General features: G+C 41.2%; 1 protein-coding gene across 1 annotated transcript in view; it reads left to right on the top strand.

Moving 5' to 3' along the window:
• The window catches only part of NEBL (nebulette), a 66596-nt gene extending 47192 nt beyond the window's left edge, over window positions 1-19404 (top strand). Inside the window, 12 exon segments of the mRNA XM_072154194.1 lie at window positions 2483-2593; window positions 3263-3373; window positions 4048-4152; window positions 5976-6068; window positions 6271-6546; window positions 6930-7028; window positions 8186-8290; window positions 9165-9336; window positions 12276-12368; window positions 13227-13370; window positions 16202-16320; window positions 18554-19404. Of these exon segments, the coding sequence (XP_072010295.1) occupies window positions 2483-2593; window positions 3263-3373; window positions 4048-4152; window positions 5976-6068; window positions 6271-6546; window positions 6930-7028; window positions 8186-8290; window positions 9165-9336; window positions 12276-12368; window positions 13227-13370; window positions 16202-16320; window positions 18554-18730 (1605 nt within the window). The 3' untranslated portion in view covers window positions 18731-19404.
• Window positions 19405-20008: the final 604 nt, after the last annotated feature.

Genomic DNA, 20008 nt, shown 5'->3' on the forward strand with positions numbered 1-20008 from the left:
CGTGCACCTGTGCCCCCCTGGTACCACTGGTATAGTGCTTAAGGGATCATGGTTTATAGGAGTGGAAATACAAGTTATAAGAAAAAAACAGGGGGCAATAGAATATTGGAGTTGGGGCACAGGGGGAGTCATAGTCTAAAGCAATGGGGTTACCCACGTGGAGAGTTATTTATTGAATTACAAATGATGAATATATGGGTATAGCTACACCTTTAATGGGGACATGTTCCAGTTTCAGGTCAACAATGATTTAATCTGGATCACCCTTATACTTCAAAAAGAACCACCCTCAATCCAAAATATCCCTTTAAAGCTTTCTAAGTTTCATTCTGATATCATTAGCAGATGTAGGGATTATCACCTGGCACCTGAGGATTCTCGCACTGATGCTGACCATCTATTAGCAGTCTTCTTCTATCTTCTTCAGTCTTACATAGTTAGATAGATCCCAATTGTTCCAATTACTTCCCAGTCATAATACTCACATAAAGGCCATGTATAATTACTGTAATTACCTTAATGGGAACAAATGAGATCTTTCAGATGAGGCAACAACTTTATTCTAGGCTTAAACATATCCGAGAAAACAGCAAATTGTTCGAGCTCGGTTGTTAGTGGAAAATATTCACTGAGAAAATGGATCACAAAGGACTTCATGCTGTCTGCACCTGGGGACTATTGGCTGTAAATATATGCAGGGTTGGTCTACCAGAACCAGATAGAAGAAGTTCCTGGGTCTAGAATATAACAAAAAAATCAAGATCTCCAGAGGTCCCAGATAATAACAATGCATTGCTTATAGTAGCTTTCTGTATGTAAGGTATGGAGACTGTTGGACCAGGCGTTACTGCATTCTCCGCACCCACTCATATTACCTCAAGGTTGGCCCAGCCTCTGAGATAATGAAGGACTATAGAATCACAATTTAAAGGTCCATTTAAATGGTCCATTTTCCGGGGGGTAATTGAGGGAGGCTCTTGGAACTATCTTGTCTAGTAGGCCAAGAAACTAGATTCTTGTCTGTGGTGACATCCCTCTACGCACCAGCACTTTCTACTACACTTATATAGTGTATATGTCTTTACTTTGTGCTTGCTAACCACCCCGAGAGAGTTCTATTGGAAATCCATATAATGTCTTAGGTGAAGATTTCAAAACTAAGCCTTAGCCAAGTGTCATTCATTCCTGGTTAATCAGGAGATCCATGGATATTATCTTGCAAGCCAATCCTGCAGCCTTCACGCTCAAGTCCTAAGCAGTGGTTTTTATTTACCCATACATCTGAATAGGTGATAACTCATTTAACCTAATGTTGCCTGTGAGTTATTACTTATGTCAATGGCCATTCAAAGCTGAATGTGTCTGCCCTCATCAAATCGCAGAAGCCATGCAGTTTCAGGCTCGGCAAGTACCAGCATGGGAGACTGGCTGGGAATCCTAGGTTGACTCCTTTAAGAGCAGTGAGACTATGGAACTCTATGCCGCAGGAGGTTGTTACGGTGGACTCTTTGTACATGTTAAAGAGAGGCCTGGAGAGCAAAAGTATCACGGGTTATGGGGAAAAAACATTTGTTTGGACATTTTTTCCAACCTTATATACTATGATACAATGCATATTCTATCAGGACTTGAGCTCTAACAGAAGAATCGCCAAGAGAGGAGATCCATGGACAACCCATTTATCATCTGACTGGTGGGGACCATATACAGGCAGTCCCCAACTTACGGCGTTTCGAGTTATGGACAACCCGTAGATACGAACGGGGCACTCGGCACCTCGCACATGCGCAGTCCACTTCCGGGTTTCAATAGCGCTTCTTGGAGTGCTGCGCCTCCTCATTGGGCAGGCCATGGAGGTGACGGGGACCGTTGGGCGGAGCAAGAGGCTGGAGCGGGCCGTGGAGGTTGACGGGGATCGTTGGGCGGAGCAAGAGGCTGGAGGGGGCCTTGGAGGTAACGGGGATTGTTGGGTGAAGCGAGAGGCTGGAGGGGGCCATGGAGGTGACAGGGATCATTGGGTGGAGTGAGAGGCTGGAGTGGGCCATGGAGGTGACGGGGATCCTTGGGCAGAGCAAGAGGCTGGAGTGGGCCATGGAGGTGACGGGGAACTCAATCCATTGCCGATGTATAAAGTAAGTAATTTCCGGCAGTATCGGGGGGTTCAGGTAACTAAGGATGCGTTCGCTGGTGCGATCTCACGCTTCCTTAGTTACCAGCCAGTGCACTAGAAGCCAGAGATTCCAGAGATTCCAGGAAGCGTGAGATCGCACCAGCTAATGCATCCTTAGTTACCAGCAACCCGACTTACATACAAATTCAACTTAAGTGCAACCCTCCGGTCCCTATCTTGTACGTAACCCAGGGACTGCCTGTATGTGAGATTTGAGGCTGGATTTATACTAATCTGCTATATTTCAATGCAATGTAATGTAATCTATAATTTCTCATGGTTGTGAATATTGTCTCATTTTTCTCCCTACAGAAAGAGTACAAGAAAGATTTAGAAACAGAAATTAAAGGAAAGGGGATGCAAGTAGGGGCTGATATTCCGGAGTTGCAACATTTTAAGAGGGTCTCTGAATTGGTGAGCCAGGTTGGTACAATTTAGTTGATGAAGATCATGATTTTCCTGAAATATTTTATTTCTAATCATTTTTATTAGATTATTTTAAAATAATAACAACAACTAGCTGTAATTGTCTGAGTACTAACCCTAAGCATCTGTTCCATCTTATCCTATTCCTTACTTCAAATAACCCATTACTGTCTCCAAGACTTTTCTCGAGCTGCACCAATCCTATGGAATGCGCTACCCTGGAAAATCAACTTAATTTCCAACACTTTCAGATTTTAGCTCCCCCAGAAATCATATGTTTTTTTTTTTTAGAGAGGACTGTTAGATTCTATAAATAGACCTTTGTCCTTTTATCACCATTATTTCTCAAAGCCTTATCTTATATCACTTCCTTCATTTGAAATCCTAAACCCTAATGCACTTGATATCTGTACACACAGAGATAGTGGCTGGTAACTGGCTCATATCATCAGCAGGTTGTGCAGATGCCTTCATTTTCTAAATTTACTAAGCCCAGATATACACAGCATTAGGGTTTGTTGCTATTCCATATACTGCAGCTGTGATGCCCTCGACAAGGTATTAAATAACATGTAGTAAAAGAGAAAAATGATAGTCCCATTAGTTCGTTTACTGGTGTCTTACTCCTTGAGGCATCATTCATCACAATTTGTTTTTTCTTTGCAGAAAGGATATAAGAAAGATCTGGAAACAGAGATTAAAGGAAAGGGAATGCAGATCGGCCCAGATCTACCGGAGCTCCAGAGAGCTAAAAGAGCTTCGGAGATTGCAAGCCAGGTACATGCTATAGCCTGATGTGTATGGTCCAATGTAAGGACCGCCACCTAAGGGTAAAGGGGTTTCCCAGACAAAGCCTATGAATAGCCTATAAAATCTACCATCAAAATCCATCACTATAAGCCACAGGCACTTGCCCATACATCCAGGCAACATGACTGTGGCAAAATTCTTATATTTGTTTTCCATAGCCTCCCTCCTTCTAAAATCATATTTTATAATTATGCAAATGAGCTTGAAGAGCTCCTGGTGGTGTCCTTCCCTGCTGTAGCTTCACGGGTTCTTACACTGTGTAGGAACACTCCCCCTCCCATCTCACTGTGTGCCGAAACTTCCTCTTGTGCAGTGGGATTACATCAGGAAGTGGGAGGGGCTCCCAGGAGACCTTCAAGTCGATTAGCATACTTTTAAAAGTTGGTTTTAGAAGGAAGGAGACCATGCATTACAAATATAAGAAGATTACCACAGTCATAGTGCCCAGATTTAGGACTATGTGCCCCTGGTTTTGATGGTACCTTCCCTTTAAAGGAGAAAGATCCATTGCCTACAATGATGAGCCAATGCTTTCAAAAGAAAGTCAGTCATATGTAACTTACATAGTAAATGTGAAAATATAAGGTAGGAAAGAGAATTTTGTTGGTTGTGCTTCATTCAGACTCATTTTATGGTTCCAGAAAAGATATAAAGATGAAGCGGAGAGGATGCGCTCTACGTACTGTGTTGTGGCAGATACTCCTGAAATAGAGAGGGTGAAGAATGCCCAAAAATCTATAAGTTCTGTGAGTATAAAAACACATAGATGGTATTGAGTAGTGGACAATACATGTTATTTTCCACCATGTCTAAAAGAGTAACAAAATATTACTATATTGGGTATCAATGGCCCACATTTACTAAGTAATTGGATCCAAAGGATGTACAAAATTTCATCATTTTAGAACTTTCAGGTTAATAATTTTGTCAACAGCTGGGGAGAGGAGGGGGGAGGGGTGAGCACTCCCCTTTGAAAGCTGAATGGATTCCCCTGTAAAAACAGCAAAATATCAGATATGACCAGCTGTCAAAGACATCTATAGGAGCTGTGATGTGGCCGCAAATTGTGCTTCCGTATCACCGGCCGCCATACGTTTGTCTACAAAGGGCCTTATAAAGAGAACACTCCAATGGGCTGATAGTCAAAGGCTTTGGTGCAGTGCTGAAGATAGGGTCAAAATTTGAAATAAGTGACAGAAAATTAATGAACTGCTCCTATCCAGTGTCGAGAGTTCTGTCCGATGACAGAGACTAATGGTCAGTGGCGGATTAAGTGTCCCATGTGCCCCGGGCTGTTCACACGGCTAGGGCCCCCACCAGCAACCAACATGTGTCCGGATGTTAAGACTAAAACGCTACTCTATATCCTTAATCTTGTACTGTTTATAAAAATAATGTAATGATGAACTACAATGGTGCTCTCCGAACATTCCCAAACTGCATGAAACCCTCCACCCCGACTGCCGTCCAGACCAGATCTTCCAGACAGTGTCGGAGATGTGGATGTTACCCCTGGCTGCCCGGCCTCTGTGCATCCTGCAGCTAAACTCCCCCTCATACTCTAAATACTCCTAAATTTACCCCCCTTCCCCTCAAAAAAAACATGGAAAAGTTATTGACTGGAGGACAAGCCCTAGGGTAGGAAATGCAGCCTCTACTCATTAATGAAATGTTCATCAACAGAGCCCCCCTTTATTGAAGTGTCCACAGCAGAGCCTGCCTTTACTGAAATGTCCACAGTAGAGTCCCCATGTACTGAAATGTCCACCAGCAGGGTCAACCTTTACTGAAAAGTCCACAGAAGAGTCCCCCTTTAATGAAATGTCCACCCCAGAAGCTCCCTCCATCATTACTGTTATGTCCATAGCCGGGCTCTCTTTAAAAAAAAAAAAGCTATACAGGCAGTCCCCGGGTTACATACAAGATAGGGTCTGTAGGTTTGTTCTTAAGTTGAATTTGTATGTAAGTCGGAACTGTATATTTTATCATTGTAATCGCAGCCATAACTTTTTTGGTCTCTGTGACAATTGGATTTTAAAAATGTTGGGTTGTCATAAGAATCAGGATTAACAATAAAGCTTCATTACAGACACCTGTGATAAGTGTTATAGCTGATTATTGTAGCCTAGGGCTAAAGTACAAGAAATTACCAACATCCAGAGGTCCGTTTGTAACTAGGGGTCGTATGTAAGTCGAATGTTCTTAAGTAGGGGACCGCCTGTACTCACCTTCCGGCTTCTTCTCCCCGGCACCGTGGTTTCGTCTTCTCCTCGGTCCCGTGCTCCTTTTTTTTCAGGCCTGGGCACATCACTATGTCGTGGCCCCGTGACATCATGGTGTAAGGGCCTGTGCGGCGAATAAACTATGTCGTCTAGCGGGCGTGTCATAGTGATGCGCCTGGGCCGGAAGAGCAGAAGACGGAGACAGAGCCGCGGGGCCGAGGAGAAGATTGGTGGCTCTAGGAGAGTAGTCATACAGTGCATGAACATGCCCAAACCATAGCAGAAAACTGTTGTATTCTACAGTTATGTTAAAAAAACAATTCAATATCTTATATCTTTTATCCTAGGTGCTTTACAAGAAGGGAGTGGGTGCTGGCACTTCCATCAGTGAGACTCCCGAGATGGAAAGAGTCAAAATCACACAGCAAAATATTAGTGCAGTAAGAACGTCTTATTTATGGGATCTTTTTCTTTAGTCCAGCGAGATTTGTAGTCATGTAATTGTAATTTTACCAAAGCAGTTAAAGAAGAGAACTTGCCGCCTATCCTGTCTGGCTTTATATATTTATATATTCCAGAAAGTAAGAATTCTATAAAATCCATAAATTTGAGTTGGGGCCCTCTAAGGTTTCAATTTTGCAGGTGAAGTATAAAGAAGATATTGGACCTGCTACCGCAATTCCTGACCTGCCAGAAGTCCAGAGGGTTAAGGAGGTTCAGAAAAACATCAGCAATGTAAAAATAAAAGAGAAGAGAAATAAAATACCTTAAAATTTTTATGGACTATTGGCAGATTGATCTTATCACTGAATTTCCAAATTACAGGTTCGTTATAAGGAGCCACTGAGCAGAGCAACCCCCATCAGCATCACTCCCGAAATGGAACTAGCCAAGAAAAACCAAGAACACTTCAGCACGGCAAGCGTCTCACTGATCTGTAGTCTTCTTTATCTTATTCCCTATTTCCTCCAATAGAAAATTAAACGCTTAGTTAAAAACTAAACATTTAGAAGTTTTAAAACTGGGTAGTGCCAATTCTTTAGTCAAAGGGGTGTGTCCCTAAATAGTCTGGCTATGGCAGTAGTGATTGGCCAGTGTCAGAGTGTCACTGGTATCACCCAGTTTTCAATTTATTCACTGATTTCCTGGAGGATATGAGGAATAACGCCAAGTTAAACGTTTTTCCTGATCAGTTGAGGTCAATTTTTATTTTGGCATTTTTTAAGTTTGAAATTAGTTCTACGTGTTCTTTTTTGTTCATTTTATAAACTTTTATTGGACGTTTTTTTCTGTAATTTCAGGTTCATTATAAAGACAAGTTTGGCAAAGTGACATCTGTTGGCCTCACTCCGGAGATGGATAGGGTTAAAAAGAACCAGGAAAACATTAGTTCGGCAAGTGTCATTGACAGTGGTCTCATATGGGGAAGGAGTGTCAGATAGTTGACCACATGTGAATTGTGTTGAAGGTTTTCATGTACAGAGTTCAAAGAGAACCTACCAGTGACCCACCCCACAAACCACACAGAGTACCTTCTAGATGCATGTGCCTTTATCCATGGGATTAGAGACACCATTTTTCTGAAGAAGACTTATATTAATGCCCTCTGTGCCAGTTATAGAGGTGGGGAGCTGCAGTATACAGTCAAGTTACACCACCTACTCACTGATGCTTACACTGCTAACCCAGGTCAAGAGAATTCCTGAGGGAGGGGTGAGGAGCAAGTGTCACTATCAACCCCTCCTTCTTGTTGGAATGGTTAATGATATAGCAGAGTCGAGTCACACAAAACCACTGTCTCTCTCACCATCTCCTCACCCTTCTTTCAGGAATTCTCTTCAGCTGGGTCACTGTCTGCCTTGAAAACACAGGCTCTAATGTATTGGATGGTCACCATTCACTTGATATTGGTTAATTCAAGTCCCATGTGTCATTTTTTATTATCATTTCTTATCATTATCAGACAAAACCCCTTTAAGACTGCCTAATATTACAACTATGGGACAGTGTTATAAATGTCATACATATAGGGGGTCATTTACTAAGGGCCCGATTCACGTTTTCCCAACGTGTTACCCGAATATTTCCGATTGTACCTGAATTGCCCCGACATTTTGGCGCACGCGATCGGATTGTGGCGCATCGGCACCGGCATGCCACGCAACGGAAATCGGGGGGCGTGGCCGAACGAGAACCCGACGGATTCGGAAAAAACGCTGCATTTAAAAAAGGAAATTGTGTCGCGGAGCTTTCACTCACCTTCATCCAGGATAGGATCGTGAACTTCAGTGCATTTCAGGGAACTTCAGCGCAGCAGCGCCACCTGGTGGACACCGGAGGAACTGCCTTGGTGAATCCCGGCCGGACCCGAATCCACCGCAGAGAACGCGCCGCTGGATCGCGAACGGACCGGGTAAGTAAATCTGCCCCATAATGTTTCAGTGGTATACAGGAATCGTTGATAACTTCAGGATTCCATGTATAAGAAATCGATTTAATGACATGTATTTTTTTTGCTTTTCTCTTTTTGTTTTTTGATCTTTTTGTTTTCCTTTAGGTAAAGTACAGCAATGACTTACAGCAGATGAAGGGTAAATCTAGTGTCACTCTAGATACCCCCGAGCTGAGACATGTCAGAGAAACACAAAATAATATATCAATGGTAGGATGTTTCCAGGTTTACACAGCACGTCTATACACTTTGCTTTGTCGTGCGACCACTGCTATCACCTCCACCACCGGTATATCCTGTTGAAGCAAAGTCCAATTTTGCAATATAAAATGAAGGCTTAATGTCAGAATATAATAAAATATTTTATTAACATCGGTTTGGTGGCTTTTATTTAACTAACCTGCATGAAAATGAACCTGACACGGTGTGTGTGATGTATATTGTGTGAGTGCATGACTGTGTGCGCTCATATGACTAATGGAATAAATTATTACATGTGAATATATGTGTTAAAATGAGATGATATTCTCCATACAGCATGCGTAGTATTTGTTATGACCTAGTCCAATGTGTTGTAACTATACAGATGATATTACTCATGTTACAGAGGTTAACCACCTAATGGCATCCTTTATGTCCAAAAGTATCAGGCCTTAAAGGAAGTCTTCTACCAGGATCAAGAATTGTAAACCAAGCACGCTTACATGCAGGTGTGGGCGCCCCTTGGCAGAACCCACTCTTATTTTAGCTGCTTATGCCCATGTTTTCCAAAAAAAGGCTTTAAAATATTATGAGAGCCCCTCAGCCTAATTTGCATAATTTTTAAAGCCTAAAGGCATAAGAAGCTAGGAGAAAAGGGGTCACACACCAGCATGTAAGTGTGCTTGGTTTACAATCCTTTTGACTGATTTCCGGCCTCCTGCTAAATGTGGGGGCACCTGTGCTGCATCGCTGGGGTACCTCTACTCCAGGTCCAGCCTAGTGTAGAATTCACCTTGTAAATTCTATGTCAAGACCTTCAAGACTTAGAAATGTGGATGTAATTTTTGGCTATGACTTATCATGTACACAAATGTTATTGTAGATAAAATATCATGAAGACTTTGAGAAGACGAAAGGCCGAGGCTTCACCCCGGTAGCAGACGACCCGGTAACGGAGAGAGTACGGAAAAACACACAGATCGTCAGCGATGCTGCGTACAAGGGGGTCCACCCGCATGTAGTGGAGATGGACCGAAGACCAGGAATCGTTGTAGGTGAGTTTATTAGAATAAAAAAGGTTCTGGATGGTTAATACCTTGTTAATATTTACAGTGGAGTCTACTGAGAAGAAAACTTGGTAAATGAGTCATAATAGTGCCATAGAGTCCTTACATAATAGTGCTATACAGTCCTTACATAATAGTGCCATAGAGTCCTTACATAATAGTGCTATACAGTCCTTACATAATAGTGCTATACAGTCCTAACATAATAGTGCTATACAGCCCTTACATAATAGTGCCATAGAGTCCTTACATAATAGTGCTATACAGTCCTAACATAATAGTGCTATACAGTAATTACATAATAGTGCTATAAAGCCCTTACATAATACTGCTATACAGTCCTAACATAATAGTGCCATACAGTCCTTACATAATAGTGCTATACAGTCCTAACATAATACTGCTATACAGTCCTAACATAATAGTGCTATACAGTCCTTACATAATAGTGCTATACAGTCCTAACATAATAGTGCTATACAGTAATTACATAATAGTGCTATAAAGCCCTTACATAATACTGCTATACAGTCCTAACATAATAGTGCCATAGAGTCCTTACATAATAGTGCTATACAGTCCTAACATAATAGTGCTATACAGTAATTACATAATAGTGCTATAAAGCCCTTACATAATACTGCTATACAGTCCTAACATAATAGTGCTATACAGTCCTTACATAATAGTGCCATAGAGTCCTTACATAATAGTGCTATACAGTCCTAACATAATAGTGCTATACAGTCCTAACATAATAGTGCTATACAGCCCTTACATAATAGTGCCATAGAGTCCTTACATAATAGTGCTATACAGTCCTAACATAATAGTGCTATACAGTAATTACATAATAGTGCTATAAAGCCCTTACATAATACTGCTATACAGTCCTAACATAATAGTGCCATACAGTCCTTACATAATAGTGCTATACAGTCCTAACATAATACTGCTATACAGTCCTAACATAATAGTGCTATACAGTCCTTACATAATAGTGCTATACAGTCCTAACATAATAGTGCTATACAGTAATTACATAATAGTGCTATAAAGCCCTTACATAATACTGCTATACAGTCCTAACATAATAGTGCCATAGAGTCCTTACATAATAGTGCTATACAGTCCTAACATAATAGTGCTATACAGTAATTACATAATAGTGCTATAAAGCCCTTACATAATACTGCTATACAGTCCTAACATAATAGTGCTATACAGTCCTTACATAATAGTGCCATAGAGTCCTTACATAATAGTGCTATACAGTCCTTACATAATAGTGCCATAGAGTCCTTACATAATAGTGCTATACAGTCCTAACATAATAGTGCTATACAGTCCTAACATAATAGTGCTATACAGCCCTTACATAATACTGCTATACAGTTCTAACATAATAGTGCTATACAGTCCTAACATAATAGTGCTATACAGTCCTAACATAATAGTGCTATACAGTCCTAACATAATAGTGCTATACAGTCCTAACATAATAGTGCTATACAGCCCTTACATAATAGTGCTATACAGTCCTAACATAATAGTGCCATAGAGTCCTTACATAATAGTGCTATACAGTCCTAACATAATAGTGCTATACAGCCCTTACATAATAGTGCTATACAGCCCTTGCATAATAGTGCTATACAGTCCTAACATAATAGTGCTATACAGTCCTAACATAATAGTGCTATACAGTCCTAACATAATAGTGCTATACAGCCCTTGCATAATAGTGCCATAGAGTCCTTACATAATAGTGCTATACAGTCCTAACATAATAGTGCTATACAGTAATTACATAATAGTGCCATACAGTCCTTACATAATAGTGCTATACAGTCCTTACATAATACTGCTATACAGTCCTAACATAATAGTGCCATACAGTCCTTACATAATATTCCTATACAGTCCTTACATAAAAGTGCCCTATGTAAATGCATACAGTGCTCAAATCTATGCAGGGTCTTGTACATACCACTACTCTCATGATGTTCAGTGTAAGTGCCAAAATCAGTAGTAGTCAGTAGTGATACAGTGCCAGGTCAGTAGTATTACAGTGTCAGGTCAGTAGTGTTACACTGCCAGGTGAGTAGGGTTACAGTGCCAGGTAGATAGTATTACAGTGCCAGGTCAGTAGGGTTACAGTGCCAAGTCAGTTGGGGAACAGTACCAGGTATGTAGGGTTACCGTTCCCACTCAGAAGTATTACAGTAGGGTTACCATTCCAGGTCAGTAGGGTTACTATTCCAGGACAGTAGTGTTACAGTCCAGGTTAGCAGAGTTACAGTCCAGGTTAGCAGAGTTACAGTGCCAGGTCAGCAGAGTTACAGTGCCAGGTCAGTAGGGTTACACTGCCAGGTCAGTAGGGTTACACTGCCAGGTCAGTAGCGTTACAGTGCCAGGTCAGTATGGTTACACTGCCAGGTCAGTAGAGTTACTGTGCCAGGTCAGAATGGTTACACTGCCAGGTCAGTAGAGTTACTGTGCCAGGTCAGTATGGTTACACTGCCAGGTCAGTAGAGTTACAGTGCCAGGTCAGTAGAGTTACTGTGCCAGGTCAGTAGAGTTACTGTGCCAGGTCAGTAGGGTTACACTGCCAGGTCAGTAGGGTTACTGTGCCAGGTCAGTAGAGTTACAGTGCCAGGTCAGCAGAGTTACAGTGCCAGGTCAGTAGCGTTACAGTGCCAGGTCAGCAGAGTTACAGTGCCAGGTCAGTAGGGTTACTGTGCCAGGTCAGTAGTGTTACAGTGCCAAGTCAGTAGAGTTACAGTCCTCATGTTGGGATTTTCCCCATCTGATCCATTAAGGTTTATTTCCATTCTTTTTGCCATGTTTTATTCTTCATTCATCGTGTACCTCACCTTTTCTTCTGTTTTCTTTCTCATCTCATCCTTTTTCCTTTCTCAACAAAGACCTTAAGGTTTGGCGTACCGATCCAGGCTCTATTTTCGACATTGACCCACTGGAGGATAATATTCAGTCGCGGAGCCTTCGAATGTTATCTGGTACAGATGCTTGAGTTCTTCTGCCACATAATATATACAGACATCAAATTTCCCAATAGTACAGCTGTCTGAGCCTTGCCGCCAATGACTGCTGTTGAGCGGACTCGAACTGAAAAATTCGGGTTTGTGGCAAAATTTGGGGGTCTAAATGCCCCCAACAGTAGACGTTCGGTTTAGTTTAAACACCGGTTTGTCTCTCCCCAATGACCCAAATCTCCCAAATTTTACTGGTTGGGGTCCAGGATTGGGTTTTTAAATTCAGGTTCGGCTGAACTTGAATAATAATGGGTCCACTCATCTATACCGATGACCATTTTCATTTTCCATTTGGAGAGGGGAGAGGGGAGGGGTGAGCACCGATCCCAGAGCGCCGCCTAAAGGAGGGATTTCTCTGGAAAATTGGGGAAGGGTGAGGTGGTGCTGAGATAAAAAAAAGGAGTTATTAAGCTCTGGTTCCTCATTACTGGAGTGCGGTCCTCTATCTCCTAGTTTCTATGGAAGTAGGTCACCTGACCCTTGTGGCCAATCAATGGAGACTGGGGCCACACAACAGAAACGGGATCTGAAGCTTAAGTCGATTTTTTTAAAATCTTGCTCCTTCCTTGGCTGGTGAAACCACATAGCCCCTTTAAGTTTTTATAAAATGTAAATAATCCACAATATTTGTTTATTCAGTACCGGACAGGACCCTTTAATCCCAGATTAACGTGATTTTCTGTACACAGACGCTGAGTGTTCAGCTCTGTGTGACATCCATTATCCGAGATTTGTATTTCTTCTCCTCCGCTTCTTTCTCTACTTCATGCTGCCTCGTTTCTTCTTTCGCTGTTGGTCATTATAGTCTTCTTTAATTTGTAGAGAGAACTAGTCTTGGTACCAGGCAGTCTTGTCACTCTGCGGGGGCGGCCAGAGTGGGTCAGGCTGATGAAAGGTCAGAGGTCTCTGAGGTGAAGTCTAGTTTCTCTTACTACAGTGAGGGGACAAGGGCGTCTGAGGAAGGAGGTAACAAGCAGAAATCCGGTGCCACTTATAGACACCGCCCCATCGGTAATAGATGTTTAATAAAACTCTCTCACCCTCCTTATAATATGTGATATAAGGCAACTTGTTTACTGTCATTGTACTTAAAGGGCATGTACGATATGTAAATATTTTTTAATAATAATGATTATTCCGATTCATATTACTCTTATTTGGACCTATGTGTCTCCATGGTAATAACAGAAACAATCAAAACATGTATCTGATCTGAACTTGCATTAAAAGCTTTTCTCATCTGGGCATCTCCATTTACTTTAATTCAGCTGCCATACACATACACATTTCTTCAATTGGATGTTATTAAAAAATCTGTACAATTGTGAAGATAAATAAGATAGCTGTCCTTGGATATGACCACCCCTGCATCCTGCTAGTGAGTTCTGCCTGACCGTCTGGATGTAGTGTTTATTACCACAGGACAGCTGTGGGACATGCAGTAACTCATAGTTATTTAATATGCAAAAACTATTTGTGCTGTTGAGCAATGGTGGTCATATCCAAGGACAATTTAATTTTTAAGGGAAAACATAGCTACATTTATTGGATATTGGATCAGCTGGCTTAGTGCTTAGCATTACAACCTTGCAGCACTGGGGACCTGGGTTCAAGTACCAACATCTGCAAAGAGTTTGCATATTTTCTCTCCATACTTGCGTGGGTTTCCTCCTGGTCCTCCGATTTCCTCCCACACTCCAAAACATACTAGTAGGTTGATTAGATTGTGAGGCCCATTGGAGACAGGATCTGATTTGGCAAACTCTGTGCAGCGCTGCGTAATCTGTGTGTGCTATATAAATAAAGGAATTATTATAATATATTATCAAACGATACATTTTTTGTATACATCCAATGAAAGAAATGTCTGTCTATGGAAGATGAATTAAATGAAATGTCAATGCCTAGATGGGAACACCCCTTCTACTATTGCACTTTCTGGCTCCTCTTACGGAAGAGAAGAATTAACTGAAGAAGTAACTGCAGAATCTGACTACATAGATTTGTTTGTAGTCTGTAACTATGGAGACGCATAGTATTGAATAGTTGAACTTTAGAATTATGTGCCAGAGGAGATTCAGAGAGTTGTGTTATTAAACTTTAGTACCGTACATGGGGCGTGTGCCTTAGGTAGCATCGGCACCTGATTGCTGTGCGGTGCTTCACCTTTAACACTCTTTAACATACAGGATTGTGTGATAACCTCTAACATATAGGAATAATACAGATTTTTAAGGAAACTATAACATTGTTACAGGACATGGACTTCTTATAACTTATAGCCTGGGATATATTCTTCTTTAGAATTAACACTTTAGCTGCCACACAGGATAAGGACCTGTCTGCAAAAGCAGTCGCGACGCACTGAGGTTACGGTCACACGGGGAGATACAGAACAACTGTCTAAAAGTGTATAGTTAGACAGTCTACATACAAATTTACCAAAGTGCCTTATGCTGAATGATAAATCCGATGTATTTTAAGCCTCCTATTAGTAGGCAGATTTAGACCATGCCCACAACCTGCAGAGCCACACCCCTTTGGCAAACAAACGAGCAAATAGTCTTTTATTGACATATTTCAGCTGGATGTGGATATGTTTGACAAGCGTTGAGGGATGTACATAACATATGGAGCATACATACAAAACATTCTACTATATATATTTCTATATATTGTCAACTGTGATGGTGACTTTGCAGAAAGTCTTCTAGGTATCGTCTCGATTAGGGTGCTATATCGTTGCGGTAAGTCTTGCTTGTGTCCACTTTCCTGGTAAAGAGCTGCAGTACCGTTTCAGACCACTGCACATAGCATGGCGCTATGTTTGCTTAGTTGATGTTGCAGCCCTATCAGTTAACTGGTTGGTATCTGGAGTTTACCCCCTATGGGCCTCATTTATTAAAGCGTTTGTGCCCATTTTTGGAGAAGAACGTGCGCCAGAAATCCTGAATCTGGCGCCCCCTGCACACTACACAGGCTACTGCACATAGTACACACTGCACTAGTTCTGATAAATGTGGCCCATTGATCTAACACTCACGACTTCTTCTAACAGTTGTCTAACATGTGAATATCTGTGTTTTGGGGTTATCATAACATGTGTGATGTGTAGGTATAAGTTTATATCTTGGTTTACAGGTATTCGGTAAGTGCACATAACTATCATTTTATACATTGTATAATATATGAATGCATAACTATTATTAAGCGCCATAACATTTACAGCTGGATAACACTAGCTAGTGGGTCAGAGGTGGGTGTCCTAGTATATGGAAACCACCTCTAAACAGATCCGGATGCATTAGGTTAAGTGAAAATGAAGAATATTCATATATTATATTATTATATATTATGCAATGGGCAATCTATAAAACGTATACAGTGAGCTCCCCCTACTGGTAGCTTCAGGAAGACAGAATTTTATCCTTTTAGTGAATGAATGAAGTGATTTTTAAATCTGCTTAGTCAAATTAAAAATGTTTTTATCTTGTAGTAGAGACAAGTGATTACATGTCCAGGCCTGTGCATCCATAATAACTCAACATATGAAACTATCATGCATTTAATTTATGTCCCATAATAAAAAAATAATTAAAAAAACAACAACAAAAAAAGGCTTAATGTAGTTTTTGATTTATCATGCTTCACAAAATATAATAAGCAATGGTGATAGTTATGTGTCTCCTGAAGCGCCGCAGAGTATGTTGGCGCTATAAGGATTATTACTGTTGTGAAGAATCAGACTGATTATCAGTTTGTGACTATTTTAATGACTAATTATTTTATGATTGCAGCCCCGGTCGGAGCCTATCATCCATCTCAGTCTCAAGGCTTCGGCTACATGCACCAGTCCAGTATGTCCTCTATGAGGTCCATGCATTCTCCACATGCACATTCAACTTCACCCAGTATGGTGAGTATAGAGATGTATCAATGGCTACTGTATATATATATATATATATATATATATATATATATAGCAGAGGGATCCATTGACAACCTGTCATTGACAACCTAGGATTTTTCAGGTTGGGTTGTTCCAAACTTCTTCAATTTAAGAAGTATGGAGACCACTGTCCTCAATCCTGTCTATGAATTCCACATACAGTTCTATCCTCATGTTTTGGAACTCTACAGGCAGTCCTCTCTCATTTCTTCTATATGTAGTTCTCTCCTTCTCATACCTACCCAGCTCTATAGGCAGTTATCTCTTCCTCACAGCTCTAAGCTCTACATGCAGTTCTCTCCTCCTTATGTCTCTGAGCTCTACATGCAGATTTCTCCTCCTCGTGTCTATCAGCTCTTCAGCCAGTCCTCTTATCATTTCTCTGAGCTCTACATGTAGTGTTCTCATTTGTCTGAGCTCTACAGGCAGTTCTCTCCTCCTTATATCTCTGAACTATATGGACAGTTTTCTCCTCTTCAATTCTCTGAGCTGTACAAGCAGTACTCTAATTTCCTCTATATGTAGTTCTCTCCTTCTCATACCTATGAGCTCTACAGGCAGTTATCTCTTCCCCACAACATTGAGCTCTAAATGCAGTTCTGTCCTCCTGGTGTTTCTGGACTTTACATGCAGATTTCTCCTCCTCATGTCTCTGAGCCTTAAAGGCAGTTCTCTTCTTATCATGTCTCTGAGCTCTTAAGCCAGTTATCTCCTCGTTTTTCTGAGCTCTACAGGCAGTTCTCTTATAATTTTCTGAGTTCTACATGTCGTGATCTCATCTGTCTGAGCTCTACAGGCAGTTCTCTCCTCCATATATCTCTGATCTTTATGGACAGTTCTCTACTCTTCAGTTCTCTGAACTTTATAGGCAGTTCTCTCCTCCTAATGTCTCTGCTCTCTACAGGTATTTCTCTCCTCATCATATCTCTAAACTCTTCAGGCAATTCTCCTTTTACCATGTCTCTGAGCTCTTGAGGCAGTTCTCTCATCCCCATGCTTTGTAGCTCTCCAAGCAGTTCTACATGTAGTTTTCTCCTTCTCGTATATATGAGCTCTAAAGGCAATTTTCTCCTCATATCTCTGACCTCTATAGGTAGTTTTCTCCTGTTCAAGTCTCTGAGCTCTATAGGCAGTTTTCTCCTCCTCCTCCTCCAGAGTCTCTGAGCTCTAGAGGCAATTCTCTCCTCCTCATGCCTATGTGTTCCATAGGCAGTTCTCTTTTCATTCCTCTGAGTTCTACATGTAGTTCTCTCCTTCTCATATCTATGAGCTCTAAGGGCAATTTTCTCCTCCTCATATCTCTGTCCTCTATAGGTAGTTCTCTTCAAGTCTCTGATCTCTACAGGCAGTTATCTACTTCTAGAATCTCTGAGCTCTAGATTCAGATATCTCCTCCTCATGTCTCTGAGCTCTACAGGCAGTTCTCTCCTCCTCATGTCTATGAGTTCTACGTGCAGTTCTCTCCTCACATTTCTTGCTCTACAGACCGTTCAGCCTCTCCTCTGATATACATTGTCAGCTTTGAGGCCTTACATGTACCGATGTGTCTTTCCAAATTGTAACCAACAATCTGAATTTACTCTGGGTGGCCTCCAACTAAGTTGTAGAAACCTAACAAAGATGATCAAGATAATTGGCGGCTTTGAGAGCTAAATTTCTAATATCCCAGCCAGGGTTTGGAATAATTTTTGCTTTTCCTTTTTTGCGATATTTGCAGAACTTCCAAAATTCTGCTTTCACATTCTTATTATGGGGTATTGGTAGAGATTGATTTGATTGTAGCACAACATGAATAAATCGGAATGATCTAAAATGTATCGGAATGTATTGTACATGTGATATATTCGTTACGGGGCGGCACAGTGGCTGAGTGAGTAGCGCTTCTGCCTTGCAGTGCTGGGGTCCTGGGTTCAAATCCCACCCAGGTCAACATCTGCAAAGAGTTTGTATGTTCTCTCCGTGTTTGCGTGGGTGTCCTCCGGGTACTCTGGTTTCCTCCCACACTCCAAAACATACTGGTAGGTTGATTAGATTGTGAGCCCCGTTGGGGACAGGGACTGATTTGACATGCTTTGTGCAGCGCTGCGTAATCTGTGTGCGCTTTATAAATAAAGAATCATTATTATTATTACGCTAGATTATTATTTCTGGATAGTCCTAACTAGGACTGACACCGTAATATCCACTTTGTCTTCTGCAGAGAACATTCAGAGCCATGTACGACTACAGCGCTCAAGACGACGACGAGGTTTCCTTCAGGGACGGGGACTATATTGTCAACGTGCAGCCGATCGACGAAGGATGGATGTACGGGACGGTGCAGAGAACCGGGAAGACCGGGATGTTGCCCGCCAACTACATTGAGGCCGTCAACTGAGAGCCGCGCGTTCCTTCACGTTTCGGCAATCGGCACACATTATATTTTTCTGTAAGGATCGCCGCGGTCGTGAAATCTTTATTGACAATTTTTCTTTACAAAAAACAAACCGTGCAGGATTGAGTTACAGCTTATTTTTTAAGCATTAGCCTAAATTCTATGACAATACAAGACGCTCGTAGGTAAAACTCTGTCCTCCTGCAAGGACGGGACTTAGCTGAATGTTGTATCTTATAACGGGATTATTCTTTCTGATATGATGTATCTTTCATAGTTAACCTCAGAGGGCTGGTAATTGCTGACAATCCGGGGTATAGCAGTGGCATAACGTAGACTATCTATAGGAGTATAAGAAGTATTTAGCCGCTTCTGCTATATACTGTTCTCTGTGCATTGGTTAGTATTGCACCATTAGTCTGATGGGTATCTCTAACCTGGAAAAAAAAATATATTCTAATTTAATGCAAAAATATTATCTAAAAAATGAGTATTTTTAATCATATATATATATATAGTCCATAGTATCCAAAGATCTTTGTGATTGCATTCAGATTGATGGGGAAGCCCCACGGCACAAGAAGAACTCACACTTTTTAATAAATCATGAAAAAAACGTAGCACATATAAATCCAAAGATATTGGTGTGACAGTGGAAATAAAGAATCTTAAATCTCCCCGGTTGAAAAAATTCAAGGGATTTTATTTACACTGAGGATTCAGTTTAATTTGGTTTAAAATCTCCCAAGAGGAAAGTTAATGGGGTTGTACCACCAATAAGCATCTGATCGCAGAGGGTCAGATGGAGGAAAGGGGACTTGATTAGATTGTGAGCCCCCATTAGGGACAGGGACTGATATGACAAATGTGCAGCGCTGCGTAATCTGTGTGCGCTATATAAATAAAGGAATTATTATTATCAAAGGAAATCTACCACCAGGATGAAGGATTTAAACCAAGCACACATACATACTGGCGTGTGTCTGTTCTCTGGTAGGATCTGCTCTTCTTTAAGCTTCTTTTGCCCTTGTTTTTAAGAATAAAAGGCTTTACAAATTATGCAAATGAGCCTGAGGGGCTTCAGGCTCCATTAAAACATATGGAACCCAGAGTCCCTCAGGTTCATTTGCATAATTAAAAACCCTTTTTTGTAAAAATCAAAGCCAAAAGAAGAACAGATCCTGCCAGGGGGCACACACCAGTATGTCAGTGTGCTTGGTTTACAATCCGTTATCCTGGTGGTAATTGCCCTTTAAATGAAATCTGCCAGATAGATGCAGT

Source organism: Engystomops pustulosus, chromosome 5 (assembly GCF_040894005.1).
Source record: "Engystomops pustulosus chromosome 5, aEngPut4.maternal, whole genome shotgun sequence".
Classification (NCBI taxonomy): Eukaryota; Metazoa; Chordata; class Amphibia; order Anura; family Leptodactylidae; genus Engystomops; species Engystomops pustulosus.